Source organism: Accipiter gentilis, chromosome 5 (assembly GCF_929443795.1).
Source record: "Accipiter gentilis chromosome 5, bAccGen1.1, whole genome shotgun sequence".
NCBI lineage: Eukaryota > Metazoa > Chordata > Aves > Accipitriformes > Accipitridae > Astur > Astur gentilis.
The window spans coordinates 4,042,465-4,058,507 of NC_064884.1; the positions used below are offsets into that span (position 1 = coordinate 4,042,465).

The 16,043-nt window shown below is 47.5% G+C and overlaps 1 protein-coding gene across 5 annotated transcripts in view; it reads left to right on the forward strand.

The window, feature by feature from the left end:
* KIRREL3 (kirre like nephrin family adhesion molecule 3) overlaps positions 1-16,043 on the forward strand; it is a 340,739-nt gene that overhangs the window by 212,275 nt on the left and 112,421 nt on the right. For 4 of the 5 annotated variants that reach the window (XM_049800735.1, XM_049800737.1, XM_049800739.1 and 1 more), the window contains exon 2: positions 4,656-4,733. The exons of the other annotated variant lie outside the window; for it this stretch is intronic. In XM_049800735.1, the coding sequence (XP_049656692.1) occupies positions 4,656-4,733 (78 nt within the window). The remainder of the gene's footprint in view (positions 1-4,655; positions 4,734-16,043) is intronic. 5 annotated transcript variants of the gene reach the window in all.

The window sequence follows — 16,043 nt, forward strand, 5'->3', positions numbered from 1 at the left end:
GAAGAGGTCGCAGGGGTATTTAGGAAATCTGTGTGAGAAGCAAGATGGTTACTGAGCCTGGAAACTGGGATGCTGAAAAACAAAGAAAGAAATGCTCCTTCCCACATTTCTTCTAACTTTTGGGATGCATTGTCGCTAGACACGGTGAAGCCAAGGACGTGGAAAGACTTGGGAGATTCGGCTTTTCTGTCCATAATGTGCTGCTTTAGCAATATATCCAACAGCAGACAACTTTATCCATCAGGACAGGAAATTTCTAAGCAGGAGCATAAGGTTTCTCAAAGTGTTCAAGTGATCAAAACCTCTTGGATTTGGTGATGTAGGATCTTCTCATACCGCCCTTGCTGGTCAACTTAGAAACAAAGCGGCAGGTGTTGAGCTTCTTTCCTTGGAGACTTTCATACTCTTTCAAGAGCTCCCACCCCAGTTCTTTGCTTCAGAGATCCCCAGGTGAGACGGGACTTTTCCAGCCCTCTGTCTTTCCCAGTCACCATGGTTTGGTGTTGCTGATGCGAGGATATCTGGCATGGAGGTTGGCCATTCCCCATCCTGGAAAGAAAAAGTTTAGAATGAAGCTCATGCGTATAACATGCAATTGGAAAAAATATTTACAGATAACAAATTGCCATCTCTGTAGAAAGAAAACATGAGAAAATGGGAGCGTGATATTTATGTTAATACAAAGTTTTTAAAATTTAATTTAAGAGACCAGCTGTTTCTGCTTCTCTTACAAGAGTTTAATTGGTATATAATAGCATAGTTGATTAAATACAAATCAATAGTTTAAAACAGCTAATTGATATTTAATATGTATGGGAAAATATAACTTAGTTGTAATATAATTAACTCAATATTAAATAAGCAATGGAATTGCAATTATGCCTTTACAATGATTATAAAGTTTATCGTTCTTTAATAAACTTGCAATTAGACAGGATGAGCTGAAAAATTATTAAACAGGTATTATTGGGCTATTAAACATTTATTTTCTTTCCTGGTGGAATACAGCTACACAATAGTACACATTATGATTGTGTTAATAAACCTTTATTACTGCTTTGCTGCTTTAGCCTTTACTGCACTGGTTGATCAGAAACTTGGTTCCCTCCCTGAGCTGTGAGTGGAGGAATTGCCTTGAAATGGAGTAAGGAAAATCCAAGTGATGGCAGAAATGAGGAGAAAGCAGGAGGATTCCATAGTTTGGGCCAGCAAAGAGAAATCTTTCTTTCAAAGCCGACTTGCCCAGACTGTGCATAAAGATCCCTTTCTAGAAGACCTGAACTCTTGTTTCTTTTCATTGGCTTTTGCTTTGTTGTCACTGGCTGCCATTAATGCTGGCATTAATGTGTGGTTTGAACTTGGTTATGCTTTGTCTGACGAGCGGTTCTGCTGCAAGTTTTGAGGTGAATTAATGCAGATACTTTTAAGTGAGTCAAAACATGCTTCTGCCATGTATTTTCCAAACAAGACACTTAAGTTCACACTTCTCCAAAGTACCTGGGATGATAAACTTCAACTGTAGCTAGTTTTGCTCTGCTGGGAAAAATCAATTGCCATTGCAAGGAAATGGATGGGATTTGTTTTGGGGGTAGGGGATACCCATGGGTTAAAAAGTTCTGGTTTTGGTGGTGTCTCAGCAGCCCCCCTAAAGCCAAAACATTTAAAATGCTGGGTGTCTGCTTAACTATTTTAGCTTTAGGTAGCCACTAAAAACCATGAAGTGGTGAGACATCCTTAGGCATCAGAGTCATCTTGAAGTATTTTACCTTTTAAAGGCACTCTCAAGTATTTAAAGGTGCCTTTAGCTATAAAGATTTTTGCATGTTCTCACAAATTTATGGTATGAATTACTATAATGCAGTGCTCTTGTATAGCTCTTTTCATCATGGGATATCAAAGTGTTTTATAAGCATTAATTATAGCACCCCTCAGGGAGGCAAATGGAAGATAGACACCCTCACTGGCGCGTGCCGATCCAGGCTCCAGACAGGTAGTAACCCAGATTTCATCTGGATCCAGCCTATGTGGCTCAGCACGATCCCTGACGATCCCTCCCTCCTCTAAGGGCTAAGTTGTGACTGGGACCTCTTGGGTAGCACAGCCATTGCCTTGGATTGTAGCCCCTTGCCACAGTCTCTAAAGCACGACCTCCTCCTTGGGAGCGTTTTGCTCCCTGCAACTGGAAGATGAGAGCTGGATGTCTCGGTTGTGGGATATGCATCCCCCAAGTAGGCTGCAGCTATTTCTGCCTCCATCGCTGCTTTGATCCAGGATGCTTTTGATGATGTTCGTGGTTGTGGTCTGTGGAGAGCACAGCAGCCCCTGTCATGCAAGGTCTGTGTGTTCGGGGGGGGGAAAAACCCAGCCAGCATCCACAAACAGGCCCATGCGTGCATGCCGGGATGTACGATGAGTGTCTGAATTGGTAAGATAGGAACGCTGGCTCGCTCAACCCCGCTGTGGGCTGCGCTGCCTTGTGTGATGCTAATCTAATTGTGTTGTTTTAATTACGCTTTGATACCTTGGTGCTCGTTGAAGGCTCAATAGGAATCGATGCAGTTTTGCTTTCCTATCAATAAAGACATAAATGCCTCTTGCTTGCTTTGCAGCCTCCGTTGTAAATGGCCCCAGAGGCTTGGGAGGCTATCGGCAGGCTCGCAGCCATCCAGCCACATGCCGTGTGTCTGTTTTCACAGGCGTCGTGGAAACCCCACTCAAAGATCAGCAAGGTCTTATTGATTCTAGTTATCAGACAGTTATCTAAGGGAGGCAAGCTGTGCGGAACATCCTTCAGCTAAAACCAGCAGACCCTAACAGCAGTCCCGAGTGTTGGAGGCATCTAATGCTCTGCAAGTTGACATCTTTCTTAGTGTATTTGCAGTTGTTGTATGGGCTGTGCAGAGATGGTAGATCATGTCGCTTCTGTGCTGCAAAGCAAGAGGGCTGGTTTCCACCTTTGCATCCGAGGTGGGAGTTGGTTGCTCTTTACCTCTTCCTGCTAATTAGGACTCTGATTCAAGAAACAGCCAAGGATGTGGGTAGTTGATTCATCTGCCCTGATTTGTCTAATCTTCAGACAACTACATCCGAGTTAGTCACCACCTTTTATCGCCAATGAGAGAGTTACAAGGACCCCCAAAGTCATCCCAGGTAGGTGAAGTGAATCACTTTGTGGAGATGCCTCTTTCTCTCCAGGGCAATACCTTAGGTGGCACTGTGGATTTAGGGGGGGGCAATTAAATTCCAGCTTACTCTAGGCATCTCAAGGGACTTACTTTTGTCAGAGCATTGACTTCAGTGGGATTACACATGTGATTTATTTTGATTAGATTCTTATGTCCTCCCTGATGGGAGCCTTAGGATCAGGAGCTGTTGGTCCTCAGCCTCTCGCAAGGTGGAACCATGTTTAATGTTACAGAAAGTGCTTTAACTAGTCTTGCTTGTACCCTGAGTGTCCCAGGGTCAAAAGAAGTCTCTCTTTTTTTCTGAGTTTAGGCTCTGTTTCTACCTCCTACTGTGCCCAAGAGGGAGATGCTAGCCACTCTGCTAGCTACCATTGCATCCCAGCAGTATTAGGGAGGGATACCGTATATTTGGGTATACACCCATATAAATCTGGGTGTCTTCCCTCGACATCACACTGCAGTGAGCAACTTTCTTCTTCCTCGGGACACAGTCCAGATCCACACCTCAAACCCAAGTTTGCATCATGGTGTTAAAAGCCAAGGCTGCCAGGCAGTGCTCGCTCTGCTCTAAATCTGTCGCTGTGCTCTCAACCCTCCCATTTCGCTACCTTCTCCCCCTGCATGTGCCACAACTTCGTGACAATCCCGAGCGCCCCTTCCTCAGCAGAGGGGGGGCTCTAAAGAGTCCACAGCCACATTAAGTAAACATCAAAGGGGCTTTGATCAGCAGGGCTCTGCAGAGCACAGAAGCCCCTGAGGAGCTCTGCAGGTCCGCAGGCAGCATCGGGGATGTGGTACCTTAATTTTCTCCACTGTGACACAGGAGAATTTGTTTGAAGAACTAGAGCTTTTTGCTGTTCTGAGATGCGCACGGGGAGAGCGGGCATGTACGCAGCCTACTTCTGGAAAAACCTGTGCTCAGATCTCTCTCTGTTTGTTACCAGTAGCCAGAAAGCCCCATTAAGAAATCAAGGCATCAAAGGCATGCGCCTCCTCAGACTCCGGCACTTTGCTGCTTGTAGGGTCACTTGCTTGCTTCTAAAGAGCAAGGTGCCTCAAGCCAGGCTTATCTTCCCTTCTGAGGGCCGTTTCCCATTTCACTTTGCTGCCCGCTAAGGGAGAAAGGGATTAAAGAGTCCACGTTGCTGCAGTGCGCTGATGTGGAGGAAGATGCAGCTTGTTCCCTCTGCTTGGTATAGAGGAGCGCTTAAGAAATGGGCAAGGGAGGGGATGGTGACCCTCCTGTCTCTAGATATAGGTGGCTAAGTGAAGCAGCAGCTGGAAGCAGTTGGTTTGGGACCCCCAGCAAAGTTCAGCTCGGAGGCTGACCGAAGACTTCAGTTATGTGCCTGCCTCACTGGTGCTTTACCTGAACGGTGTAACCGGCAGGATTTGCTCCCTGCAGCATCCCTGTGTGCTTGCTCTTGTCCCCAGCCTAGTCTTCTAATGTCGCTCTCTCTTCTCTTGCAGAACTGGGGCTCCCAGGAAGAGGATGCTGCCTAGTACTGGGGTTCATGTACAAGGAGAAGTACCGCAGGATGACTGAAGGTGAGCAGTTCTCTCGCCTTCTATTCTTCCTTCCTCTTTAGCAATCTCATTGCAAGGGATGTGGATGCGCTGCTGCTAGGAATGTGCTAGGTTCTTGTTCACACCAAGGAGAAAATCCTGCTTCCCCTTTGATCTCTGAAACATCTTACTGGGCATGGATGTGGGAAGCCCCCTGCATGAAGCTGCAAGAGAAGAGCAGGAGCTTTTTAGTTCCATACATCCAAAATCCACTCTCTTTTTCCTATGGAAAGGATTTGTCACATGGGAAGCAATTCCAGTATTTGCTGCATCTAGTCTTTTTATTCCAGTTGGATGGTAGTGCCTCATCATGATGCCTTCAGAGTACCCGTTTTCAGTGCCTTTGCACCTCTTGGAGGCACCGTTCTGTTGCTTGTCAAACCCCTGCGCTCTGACAGAGATCTTGCTAAAATTTTCCTATTTTATATTCTAGTCATCCCCCAACTACTTTATGAGCATTGATTAATCCATAGAAATATCATAAATAATTATGAAGCATAATAACTAAAAAAACCCACTATTTACGCTCGGAAGAATTGGCATCCTTGCTTCTAGTAGCTTTGTTGCTTGGCGTCTTTTTCTGGCGCAAGCCCTGGTGCAGCACCATCTCTGATTAATGCTGGATTAGAGAAGGATTAAAGGTCCCAGAGCCCTGCGAGATGGGAGGGTCTTGAGGGTGTGTCAAGGAGAGTTTGGCTGCTGTGAGGTTACCCTGGGGACTGCAAGCTTGATCCAAACGTGGATTTAATCCTTTCTTGGGGCTTTGATTGGAAATGATTTGGACGAAGGTTGTGATCACTTGCCCTGCTGCGCTTCCTTTTGTTTGCGTGGGATGGTGTATTGCCAGCAGTTAATTACAGGGGGTGTCTACTCTTGAAGGAAGCCTTGTCTTCACAAGAGTAAAAGGTGCATTAGCTTTCATGGGGTAAAACTCTTGTGGAGGCAAGTTTATGGCTCAAAAAAATAGAAGATCAAAGGTTCCTTCAGTTTCCCAAGAGCCCTGATACTGAGCTGATAACATGGGGAAAATACTTCACAAGACTTCACCTTGTGCTTGTTAATTGCCACATACTTTCTAAACACTGATTAGAGTATGATTTTAATGGGAAAGGGGCTGCCCCTTGGGAGAATGGATGGCAGAGTCTCATCCGAGTGCTGTGAGAAGGTGCAATCTCTCTCTCAATACCTTCCTGTCCCTCAAGCCTTTTGGAGAGGCTGCCTGTGGCTGTGCTCAGATGGGCAGGAGCAGCCTTGGGATGCTCACGGGGTGTCTGAGAGCTGCCAGGACCGTGGGCGCAACTGGGCATCCCGCCGATCCTTTGGGATGGTTCACAGAAGCTCTGGTCCGCCGGTGGATTCAAAGCCTGCATCCGCCTACGAAGTGAGCCCCCTTTTCAGGCTGAACATGGCTTTGTGTGGCGAGAACAAAGAAACATGAAAGGCCAAAAGTAAAGCCTTTGTGTGGGAAAGGGAACAAAGTGTGCCTGCCTGATGCTGTGCAGCGAGTTTCTGGCCCCCGCAGGCTGCAGGACCATTATGTTTAAAGGTACGATCTGCCAAAAACAAAGTCAGGGGATTTCCATGGCTACAAAGCCCACCTAGGACTTGTGTTTTCACTAGAGGCAGTTCTAGATGACAATTGCAGGCCTCCAACCTCCCGGGTTTTTGGTGGATATCAGTGCAGATCCACGCTGTATGGTGTGCGAGCCAAGGGGGGGGTTCAGATGTCTGGTCATCTACAGAGGTACAGCAAAGGTATTTCCTGCCCAGAGTACCTGAGCCAGACTCTTTGGGCCAGTCACCTTGCAGGGATAAGGAGAGAGACAGCTTCCCTTTTATATTTTTGCCAGGTGAGAGCTTTTCCTCTTTTTATTGCATGATGGTGCTAATGAATAGCCCTATTAATAATTACAGGGTAGCTAAAGGAACTGAAAACAGAGGTAGGCAGTGGGGCAATGGGATAATTATGAGGTGTGGGGTCTCCATCGTAGTGGAAATGGGTAATTACAGGGATCATTAGAACCTCGCTGTCACTTAACGGAGACATCTACGAAATGCGCTCACAGGTAGAGAAGCACAAGACTTGGATGGAGGCCTTTGCAGAAATCCCATGCCCAGGTTGCAGACTGATGCAAAGCCTCAGAGGGCAAACTGTAAGAAGACGCTGGGATGCTCAAGAAGATGCTCAAGTTGCTTATGGGCTGTTGAGATCCACTGCTCACTGGGGCTGGGGAGCGAGAAGGCACTGCTCCAGCATAGCTGCTATACGCTTATCCCTTTGCCGTGATTGACGATTGCCTTGTCTGCGTGCTGGGTTTGCTGTTTGGTGTGTGGCTGTGAGTTGTAGGGTGAAATTAAGCTGGTGACAGTTGTAGACAGAGGGAGAGAGAGGTAGAGCTGTCTGTAATGACGGCCTTGCAATAAAGATGCTTTAGAGTTAATCCCCCACCATCTGTCTTCGTTCTGCTAATAACCCACTCAATCAGATGCTGCCGACTGTTTGTTAACATTCAGAAACAGATACATAATCAGGAGGAGCATGCTGTTTGCTCACGAGGGGCTGGATTCCTCTTCAGGAACAACTCTCCCCTGGCCACAGCGGTCATTCAGCGGGAGCCACGGCTCGTGGACTGAACGTCCCAAGGCATGTGCCGTGCAACAGAGGTGATGCTTAGGCTGGCGGCGAGCTGAGTTACCCTGCTTTCCCCAGGGCTTGTGCTGCCCTGGTTTGAGGTGATTTTTGGAGTAGGAAGATGGTATCTATGAGGTGGTCACCTTAGTCCCCCAAGAACAAGGATCTTGAACTAACCTGAAAACTGGGGCTTGTTTTTCTACTCGCTCTTCCCGTTCACATTCAGTTCTCTTCCCTTCCCAAGGGAAGGCAAGAGGTGTTCTGTAAAATCTCACCCTGCTCACCTATCGTGCTTGGTCCCTGCCTCTCCATCGCTGCAGGTCCCCAGCTGGACTTCCGCTGCTCTCCTCTGCAGTGGTCAAAGGCAGGTATACAGATGTCAGTCCTGCTATTTTTCTTCTTCTCTCCTGCCTTTGACTTCTTGCCAGATCTAACTCGAGTCATTAGCAAGCGTCACTGCAGCAATTATGGCACTTTTTGGCTGCCATTCATAAAGCTACTAACGGGAACAATTAAGCGCTGAGAGGTGTCAGCCTTCTCCTTCACCACCTGTTCCCACCAGCCGTCGGCTGCTGGAAGGTGCCTACAACCATCTCCCCGCGTGCAGGGTAGCGGGGCAGGGCAGCTCCCTTCCTTCCTCTCGCCTCCCTTTCCACACACTTCGCTGGCTCTCGTGTCCTCACACCCAGTGGGCAGGTGGCATCTCTGCAGGGCGGACCCAACGCTTGGCTTTGTCACTGCGTGGAGGGGAAGGGTGGGCTTCATCCTCGTGTCCAAGGTGGTGAAAGCAGGCATGGTTGGGAAAAGGGACAGAAGACGGACTCGTTGCATCCTCCTCCTCCTGGACCAGCTAAGGGTTATAAGCTTGGCTTACAGCCCGGCTTTCTGCTTTGCTCGCATCCTCATCACCGGTTAGGGACAGGCACGAGGCTAAAATCTGTACCTTAATCTGCAGGCAATCTCCTTGGTATCGGCCGCTCTAGATGCAAACGCTGACTGGCGTGCCAGGAGAGGGGTTTGTGCCAGAGTTATCTCTGGCAGCAGCCGCCCTCCGTTTGGGCTGGAAGCAGAACCCAGTCTCTGTAGTTTTCTGCATTCAAGGTGTCTCCGTTCACTATACAAAGCACAGCAATACCAGCAGCCATTACCACAGAGCTGCAGCTCCACGTAGCAACAAGCGCTGCTCTGTGTTTAATTGGAAGAGGGTGGTGCTTGGCAAATCATATTTGCTGGGTAATGACTGTAGAAATCTGTTCGGATTTCTGTCTGAATCCAAGGTGGAAGATTTTTCTCTAAAGGCTGTGTGGGGCTGTTGGTCAGCATAAGACAACCCTTGAATTTTGGGAGTGTAGATGATGAGAACGTGAAAGTGTTGCAATCTGAGCTGCAAATCTCACCTTGACTCTTTTGTTCAGAAGGTTCGGGATCTTATTTAAAGGCACTGGGACTAATGCAAAGCTCTGATGTCTCTTGTTGGAGGAAGATGAAGATCCCAAAAGGGTGAGATTCATCCACATACCTCCAACGTGGGCCACAGGTCAGGGTTGGTCCAGAGAGGCAGTGACGATGGTGGCCTGAACTGAAGGAGAGCCACCAGCCTGCTCTCCTTGTGATGGCTTGTGCATCCGTGCAGCCCTCACAGGCTGCAACTAGTAGGATGATTTGGATCGGCCCCTGCCTGCCTGGCAGAACTGGGCAGCTGCCTGTTTCTGGCTTGTGTTACCAGCTGTGGCTTTGTGCTTGTGAACTGCAAGCAGTGTAGCTCCGGATGGGGTTTTTTTGTCTTTAACTTGAGCATATCTCTAGTCTGCAGATAGGTTTTGGTTCTGCTAGATGTGGGCAAGCGAATTGTGTATGCATATGAAAGCTGTTTTTATGGCTTATAATTATCTCGTACCCATCCTTAGAATAATTATAGCTCCTCCATTATTAATAATTGGAATTCCAGTCCTTGTCATAGATCACAAAATGGAGAGGAAGCTCAACCCAGGGTTTGCATAATGTACCTTGGTCTAAATTGAATAATTGGTAAAATGGTGAAAATCGTTAGTTTTTCCCCCATTCCTTGGTGCTGGAATTAGTGAGATATTAGTGCAATTAGCCAGTGCTTCCATTTGAGGCTGCAGTCATTTGGTTTGTAATTTAGAATAAATGTAAAAGCCCACTTGTGCTTCTGAACAGATTATTTGTCCTGTTTAAAAGTATCTAATGGGGTGGCTGTCATCTAAGCAAGATACATTTGACCCATTTCAATTTGTTTCCCTTTTAATCTGCTATCTGTTTTCCTGGATCTTTTTTTAATAAAAACATAAAGAAGAATTGGGTGAGGGAGACCAAAGAGGGAGAGAATAGAAGCGTTATAGATCTGGAGTTTATCATAAGCCAAAGTAACTTGAAATCAAGGCAGTTAAACTGCAGAAAGCAATAAAAAGAAACCACTATTTGGAGATCATTTAAAGGGCCGAGTGACTTGTCGATGAAAGGTTGCTCTATTCGACTGCTTCTTAATAGCTTCTCAAAGGGAATCTGCAGCTCTTGCAAGAACGAAGGCTGCGGGTGCTTTTGCAGCTGCTTTCTGCTGCAGGAGGGAGCATTTAGGTTAGCTTGGTGCTGCAGTGCTGTGGCAGCAATGCCAAGATGGGTAAAATCCAATACCAAGGACAGAGAGCAGAGGAGGAAAGGAAATGGATTTAAACCCAAAATGGAGTTTAAGCTTTAAAACATGTCCTAAATATCGAAGCCCTGGATATTCTGGTAGGCACGGAAGCTGGATGCATTGCTCTTCTTTGGGCTCTAGACAGATGTGTGCCCAGTTCAGTCCCACCGTGCCCTCCCGCTCCTTCAGTGGAGAACAGAGGGACTCTGTGCCTTTCCCTCCGAAGGCTGAGCATCCTTTCTACAACACCCTGATTCAAGGCTTCTCTCTCTGTCAGGCCCTGTCTTACTGCCTGGAGAGAAACCAGCTGGGACTCTGGGATGGTGTCCCTGCTGTTTTGGGGAAAAATGGCTTGTTCAGAGAAGCTGGCTGTGTCTCTTCTCCAAATGTCTCTCTGCTTGAACGCCCCTTCTGCTGCCTGCTGTAGTTCAAAGCAGGTTCAGTGAATGCTTCCTGCCAGGAAAACGTCCTATTAGAGTGTGGCACTGAGACGCAGTGACGTATTCGTGCCACCCGTTAGCAGCCCAGCAAGGCAGTTGCTGCTTCAGAATTGCTTGGATTTATGGGGACACTTAATGTGGATCTTGCAAGTGACTTTTACATCTGCAGCAGCACAGGCAGAGCGTGAATCTTCCTCAGTCTCAAGGCTTAATCGGAGCCAGCCCCTCTTTTCCCTGTAAAAAAGTGACCTTTTTCCTCTACCAGATGCCCACAGCCTCTGTGCTGCTTGGATGGAGCCCGTGCTGCTGGAGAAGCTCAAACTCCACTCAGTTCTCTGGCCCCGTAGTGGAAAGTGTCTGTTCTTTGGGACCAGACCTGTAACATGTTACTTGCTTTAGCTCAAGCAGCATTGGCTCTGCTCAGCTTGCTTTAGCAGTGGATCTCAACAGCCCATAAGCAACTTGAGCATCTTCTTGAGCATCCCAGCGTCTTCTTACAGTTTGCCCTCTGAGGCTTTGCATCAGTCTGCAACCTGGGCATGGGATTTCTGCAAAGCTTTACTCAAAGCCACAGGATCCCTGGTACAAAATCAACTGGGATCCAGTGTAGCGATGGGTCCGTTATTAGCTGATCACCAAAGCTCCCCACGGGATGCTGTGCGAACTTTGCATTGCTAACTCTGCTGTCATTGCCAATAAAGGTGCTGTCTCCTCCAGGGCTTGGCAGCTCTGTGATAGGGAAGCTTGCCTTACCCCAAGCGTTGTCATTCGTGTCTCCCCGTGAAGACACAATCACAATTGATTAGGGAAGGCATCTCCTGTATAAGCTGCATTGAGCCTTTTGTTCTTTATCTGACAAAGGCATTTGAGAAGGAAGACGCGAGTGGATGGAGCAAGCTCCGGAGAAGTTGTTAAAGATGCATTATCAGCAGTGCCCTCATTGATATTTCTGTGATGCTTTGTGCATGTCTGTTAGCTAAACAAGGCAGGGATGTAAGTGAAACCTGAGGAAAAAACAGCATACAAGCTGTCTTTTTGTCTAGTGTCAAGAAGAGACTTTGCCAGGGTTGGGTCAGCTAGAAAACTAGGTAAAATGCAGAACCTCACTGGAGAGGCGTAGGCTGCTGTGAGCCAGGTCCTCACTGGTGAGTCACGCGCATTTACAAGGATGCTGCTGAGGGAAGGATCCTGTGTGCTCTGCCATTCAGGCAGGATAGGAAACTCCTCCCCAGCTTACTGCTGCTCTCTGCTCCTTTGGAGATGGGGAGCGGGGTTTCATCCTCAGTGTTCCAGTTGTCTACAGCGGTGGCAGTGTGTGGCTGAGCAACTCTGCCTGTCATAAATCTGATAAAAAGCTTGCAAGTTTTATGGTATCGGTGGTGTTGTAGTAGTTAATGGTCTAAGGGTGTAATTTTATGTATTGATCTGAGTAGCAGTCCCCTGTGGAAAGCTATTGTTGCGTGGTCTTAAACAAATGAATACAATACTTTCTCGCTCCCCAAGTACTGACGTGAGATAATTCAGGAGCTGCTTCTCTTGCTGTTCAGCCTGCAGGTGCGTATGGCAGAACCTGGGATCACATGGAATCTGTGTACCATCATTTTGCAGGGACCGGAGGGCCTGCTAAAGACACTTCAAGAATCTTAGGCATTAATAAACATGGATCAGTACTGAGGGTGGGATTTAGAATATCCTGGCTACTTGAATTCCGTTGCCCTTGCACGCCCCTTGGAGTCCATAACAACATTTGAAATGGGATGCGCACCTAAGGAACGCAGCAAGCTCTTGGGGGAAAAACTTGTCCTGTAAAATGCACCGGAAAAAGGGTAGAGATAAGGTTACGTAGTTCACCTTACGCTGGCTGACCATCTTTTGGTGTTGCTGTCTCTGCTGGGTTTGGCCTGGTTTATTTTTCAAGTGTATCAGGAGGCAGGGGGAGCATGGTGACTCTGGTTTTCTCATCTCTGCGCTGCCTCCAGGCTACCCTCAGAGTTTACCTTCAAGCTTGTGTATCTGTTGATAATTTTCCCCTCTCTGCAGAGCTGTTGCTGCAGCCTGGGGGTCTGTTATTTAGCTTTCCTCCCTCTGTGTCCATGGGGACCCTGCCAGAGAGGTTGCTGGCAGGCAGTATTTCATTAGCAATACAGGTCACACTGTTGACACGGTGTCCACCAGACCCGAACCTGGACATGCAGGTCTGGCTCTGCCATCAAGTCAGGTTCTGATGATGCCATAAATCCTCCTGGCATGGACAGGATGGCATGATTGTGTGGAAGCTTCTAGCCTCTCCAAGTATCTGGAAGTCATTTTTTCCAAGAAAATGATCCGGACCTTGATTGAGGAAGGGGGCAGGAGGGTGACGGTATATCCCTACCCAAGGCTGGAGAAAGGAGGAGCATCTCTTCTGCCTTTTTTGGGGGGATTCGTGGGACACAGGCATTGCAATGCAGTGCTGTTTTGCACAAAGCACTGCAGGCTTACCCACTGCTGCAAGGAAACATGGGGTTCATTTATGCCTGGTTGGATCTCTAACCTCCCTCTCCTGGAGGCAGACACACATGCGTGCTTTCTGCAGGCACGGCCAGGGTTGAAGCTTCACAGACTGGACCAGTGAAGCAGTAGTACCAAGTTATTGTCGCTTAGAAGATCAATTAAAGCTACTGCAGCCTTTTAAGTCCCACCCTGAGACACACATTCTATATTGATAAACAGCCAGGCTTGCTATTAAAATGGCTTTCAAGCCAGCAGAAGTAAATCTACTGTGCAATTGTGAGTAGAAACTTGCTGTGGCTATGGCTAGAGTACTTCCATATAAAGCCAAGCTGTGGGGTGGGAGCTGAGTAAGGTGGTTGTGAAGGAACCCTTCTGGTGTTACATGCACAAGAAAGCCTGTGGCTTTAGTATGCCATGAAAAGGCTTAAATAAATAGTTTTGTAGCTCTGCTCCCCGCTAGTTTCCCTGTGTGTCATTAGGTCCCATAATGTCACCTCTGCTCTGCGGTCCCAACCTGTAAGGTGAAGCTCCTTTCTTACAGGAGCAGTGCAAGACAGCTGGATTTCACAGCTATAATGACAAATCAAAAGAAACTCTGTGTTCCAGGCCAACAAAATGGAACATATTCCCATTTCTCAGTGAAGTGGGACTTTGTTGGATTTGACTGAAAGATGCTGCAAAACACCCAGCAAAGTATTTTGCTTTGTTTGGGCTGGCTTTTTTTTTTTTTAACCCTTCTAAAAAAATCCATTCTTTCCCTAAGGAAATAGTGAAATATTGTTTTTAAAGTATCGAGCTGAATGCTGCAAGTCCCGTTCTTTTTCTTCCCAAGCTATTTGGTGTATCTTGCCAAACCCGGGCATCTGTATTCATTAAATAAAACTGAAGTCCATTAGCAGCCTTCAGGTTGAGGTTGATGAAGACAGAAGGAACAGGTGTGGTCAAAAACCTGAAAGATAGGTAGGAATCGTGTCTGAGGGGGAGCGTGAGTGAAAATCCCCTTGGCTGGGCCGCCAATGCAATGGTTATTTAGTACTCCAGGGCTGCTACTGTGATCCTTCCCAAAGCAATGAACTTAAACCACAAACCTTAACAGTTACCTCCAGTGCAGCAGCAATCTTGGGGCCTGTATATACGTATCCTTTTATGCCCAGTATTTGCTCCCATAGGCATTTACTTAATCTATAATTGTATTAATGGGGCTAATCTTAAAACACATCCAGAGATATAACTTCAGATGGATTTTCTTTTTTTCCCTTTAACAAAGATGGAAGGTTTTATATAGACGGGGGAAAGAGAAGGGAAGTGAAATGTTCAGTGACTAATGATCCTCATCAATATTCATGAGAGACGGTATGCATTTTGAGATTTAAAATAAAGGAAGGGAGAGAGAGAGAGAAAGGAATTGACTTCTTTAGAAGCTAAATGAAATATTTAGGTTGACCTGGAGATAAGTATGCCAGGTCTTTGTTGCCATCAGCTTAGACCAGCATTCAATCGAGGAGCTTTCAAAGAGAAGCAGGGGGAGCGGAGTTGCTGGTGGAGGTTTCTGGAGGTGACGTGGCAGGGAGGTATGGGGGTGTTCACTCATGTGGCAGCAGAAGCCTTCAGCTGAGGACGAAGTCCATGTTGGGCTAGGTGCTGTGCAAATGGGGAGGGAAGCGATCCCCACCCCGGGAACCTGCACCCTAAACCAGCCAAAGTGGGGGTACGGAATAGCAGCAAGGGGGTTGTCCGCAGCCAGCCCGCGGTGAGGCTGGGGTCAGACTTGGCCTGCCCCAGGTGAGTCCTAGTTTGCACTGTCCTCAAAAGAGGACAAGGTTGCTCTGTTTGGGAAGGGACGGTCCTAGAGCGGTGGCTCGGAGGACGCAGTGGACATTGATGGAAGCAAGGGTGCTGTAGAACTGGCCCTTGCGCAAATGGCTCTATCTACAAATGTCTGTTGATAGTGAGGATGCTGATTTATTTTTGTGGAAGATATCTCTTTATCCATTGTACTGTTCCTACCTGAGTGTTTTACTTCTTTCCTTCCCTTCCTGCCCCTATTTCCCTCCCTGCCCCTGTCTGCTACAGCAGAAAATCTCCCCAAGCGTACCTAACTTGAAGGTGAAATTTTAACACACACCCCAAATACTTTAAAATAGATGGGGGAACCTCGATCCTTTCCCATTTCAGTCTTTTGTTAGTTCGAGTAGAGAGGAGAAGGAAAGCCTCTGCAGAGGAAACACCTGAAATATGTTTTTGTCAGAATGATGTCGCTCTGGAAGTGCTGCAGTGATAGTGGAGGACGGAAAGAATACCAGGATCTTAATAACCAGACTCGATTGCTGAAAGAGTATATCAGGCCTGGAAGAAAGGCTTCCCCCCAGTCTTCTGCTTTACTCCTCTTCTAAATCTTTTTTCCTTTCTTCTTCTGCAAGTTGCCCTTGTCTCCCCCTGTTTCCAAGGCTGCTCCTCTTCATTTCCGTGCCATCCCTTCCCTCCTCCGAGTGACAGCTGTCCCACCCCCACCAAGGTCGTTTGCCCTTGAGACCATCTTTGATCTGTGCCCTGATAGAAGGGCTGAGTATCGACTTTGGCTTCGGCTTCATTAAGAGGCAGCCTCATTTGTCAACTTGTTTGTTTCGATAGCTTCTTGGGAGACGGCGGGGCCCGCAACCCCTCCTCGCCGAGCCGAGGCATTATTCCAGAATTAACTCCCTTTTCAAGGGTTTGCAGGCAAGGTCGTTGCAGGTGGCCCTGCACAGTCCTCTCCTTCTCATTAATCGATGTCACGGAGGTTTTAAGCAAGGTTAGATCCAGTCGGTTCGTGGTTGGGAGACTTCTGCCGAGGCTCTGGGTGCTGCGAGAAGCTGTGTGCGGGTGCATTAATCCGCAGTGCTTCCAGCTGGAAATGCAGGCTGTCTCACAGAGGTCCTGTCCACACTAAGGAGCTCGGAGATGGGGTCTCGGATGAGCTCTCCTGGTGAGGTCCTTGCAGGAGGTTCTCTGGGGCTGGTTGCATAAGAATTGCAAGTAATGAAGATTAATTTCTCCTGTCAGTTGTCATCAGGTAACGTGTCTGCCAATAA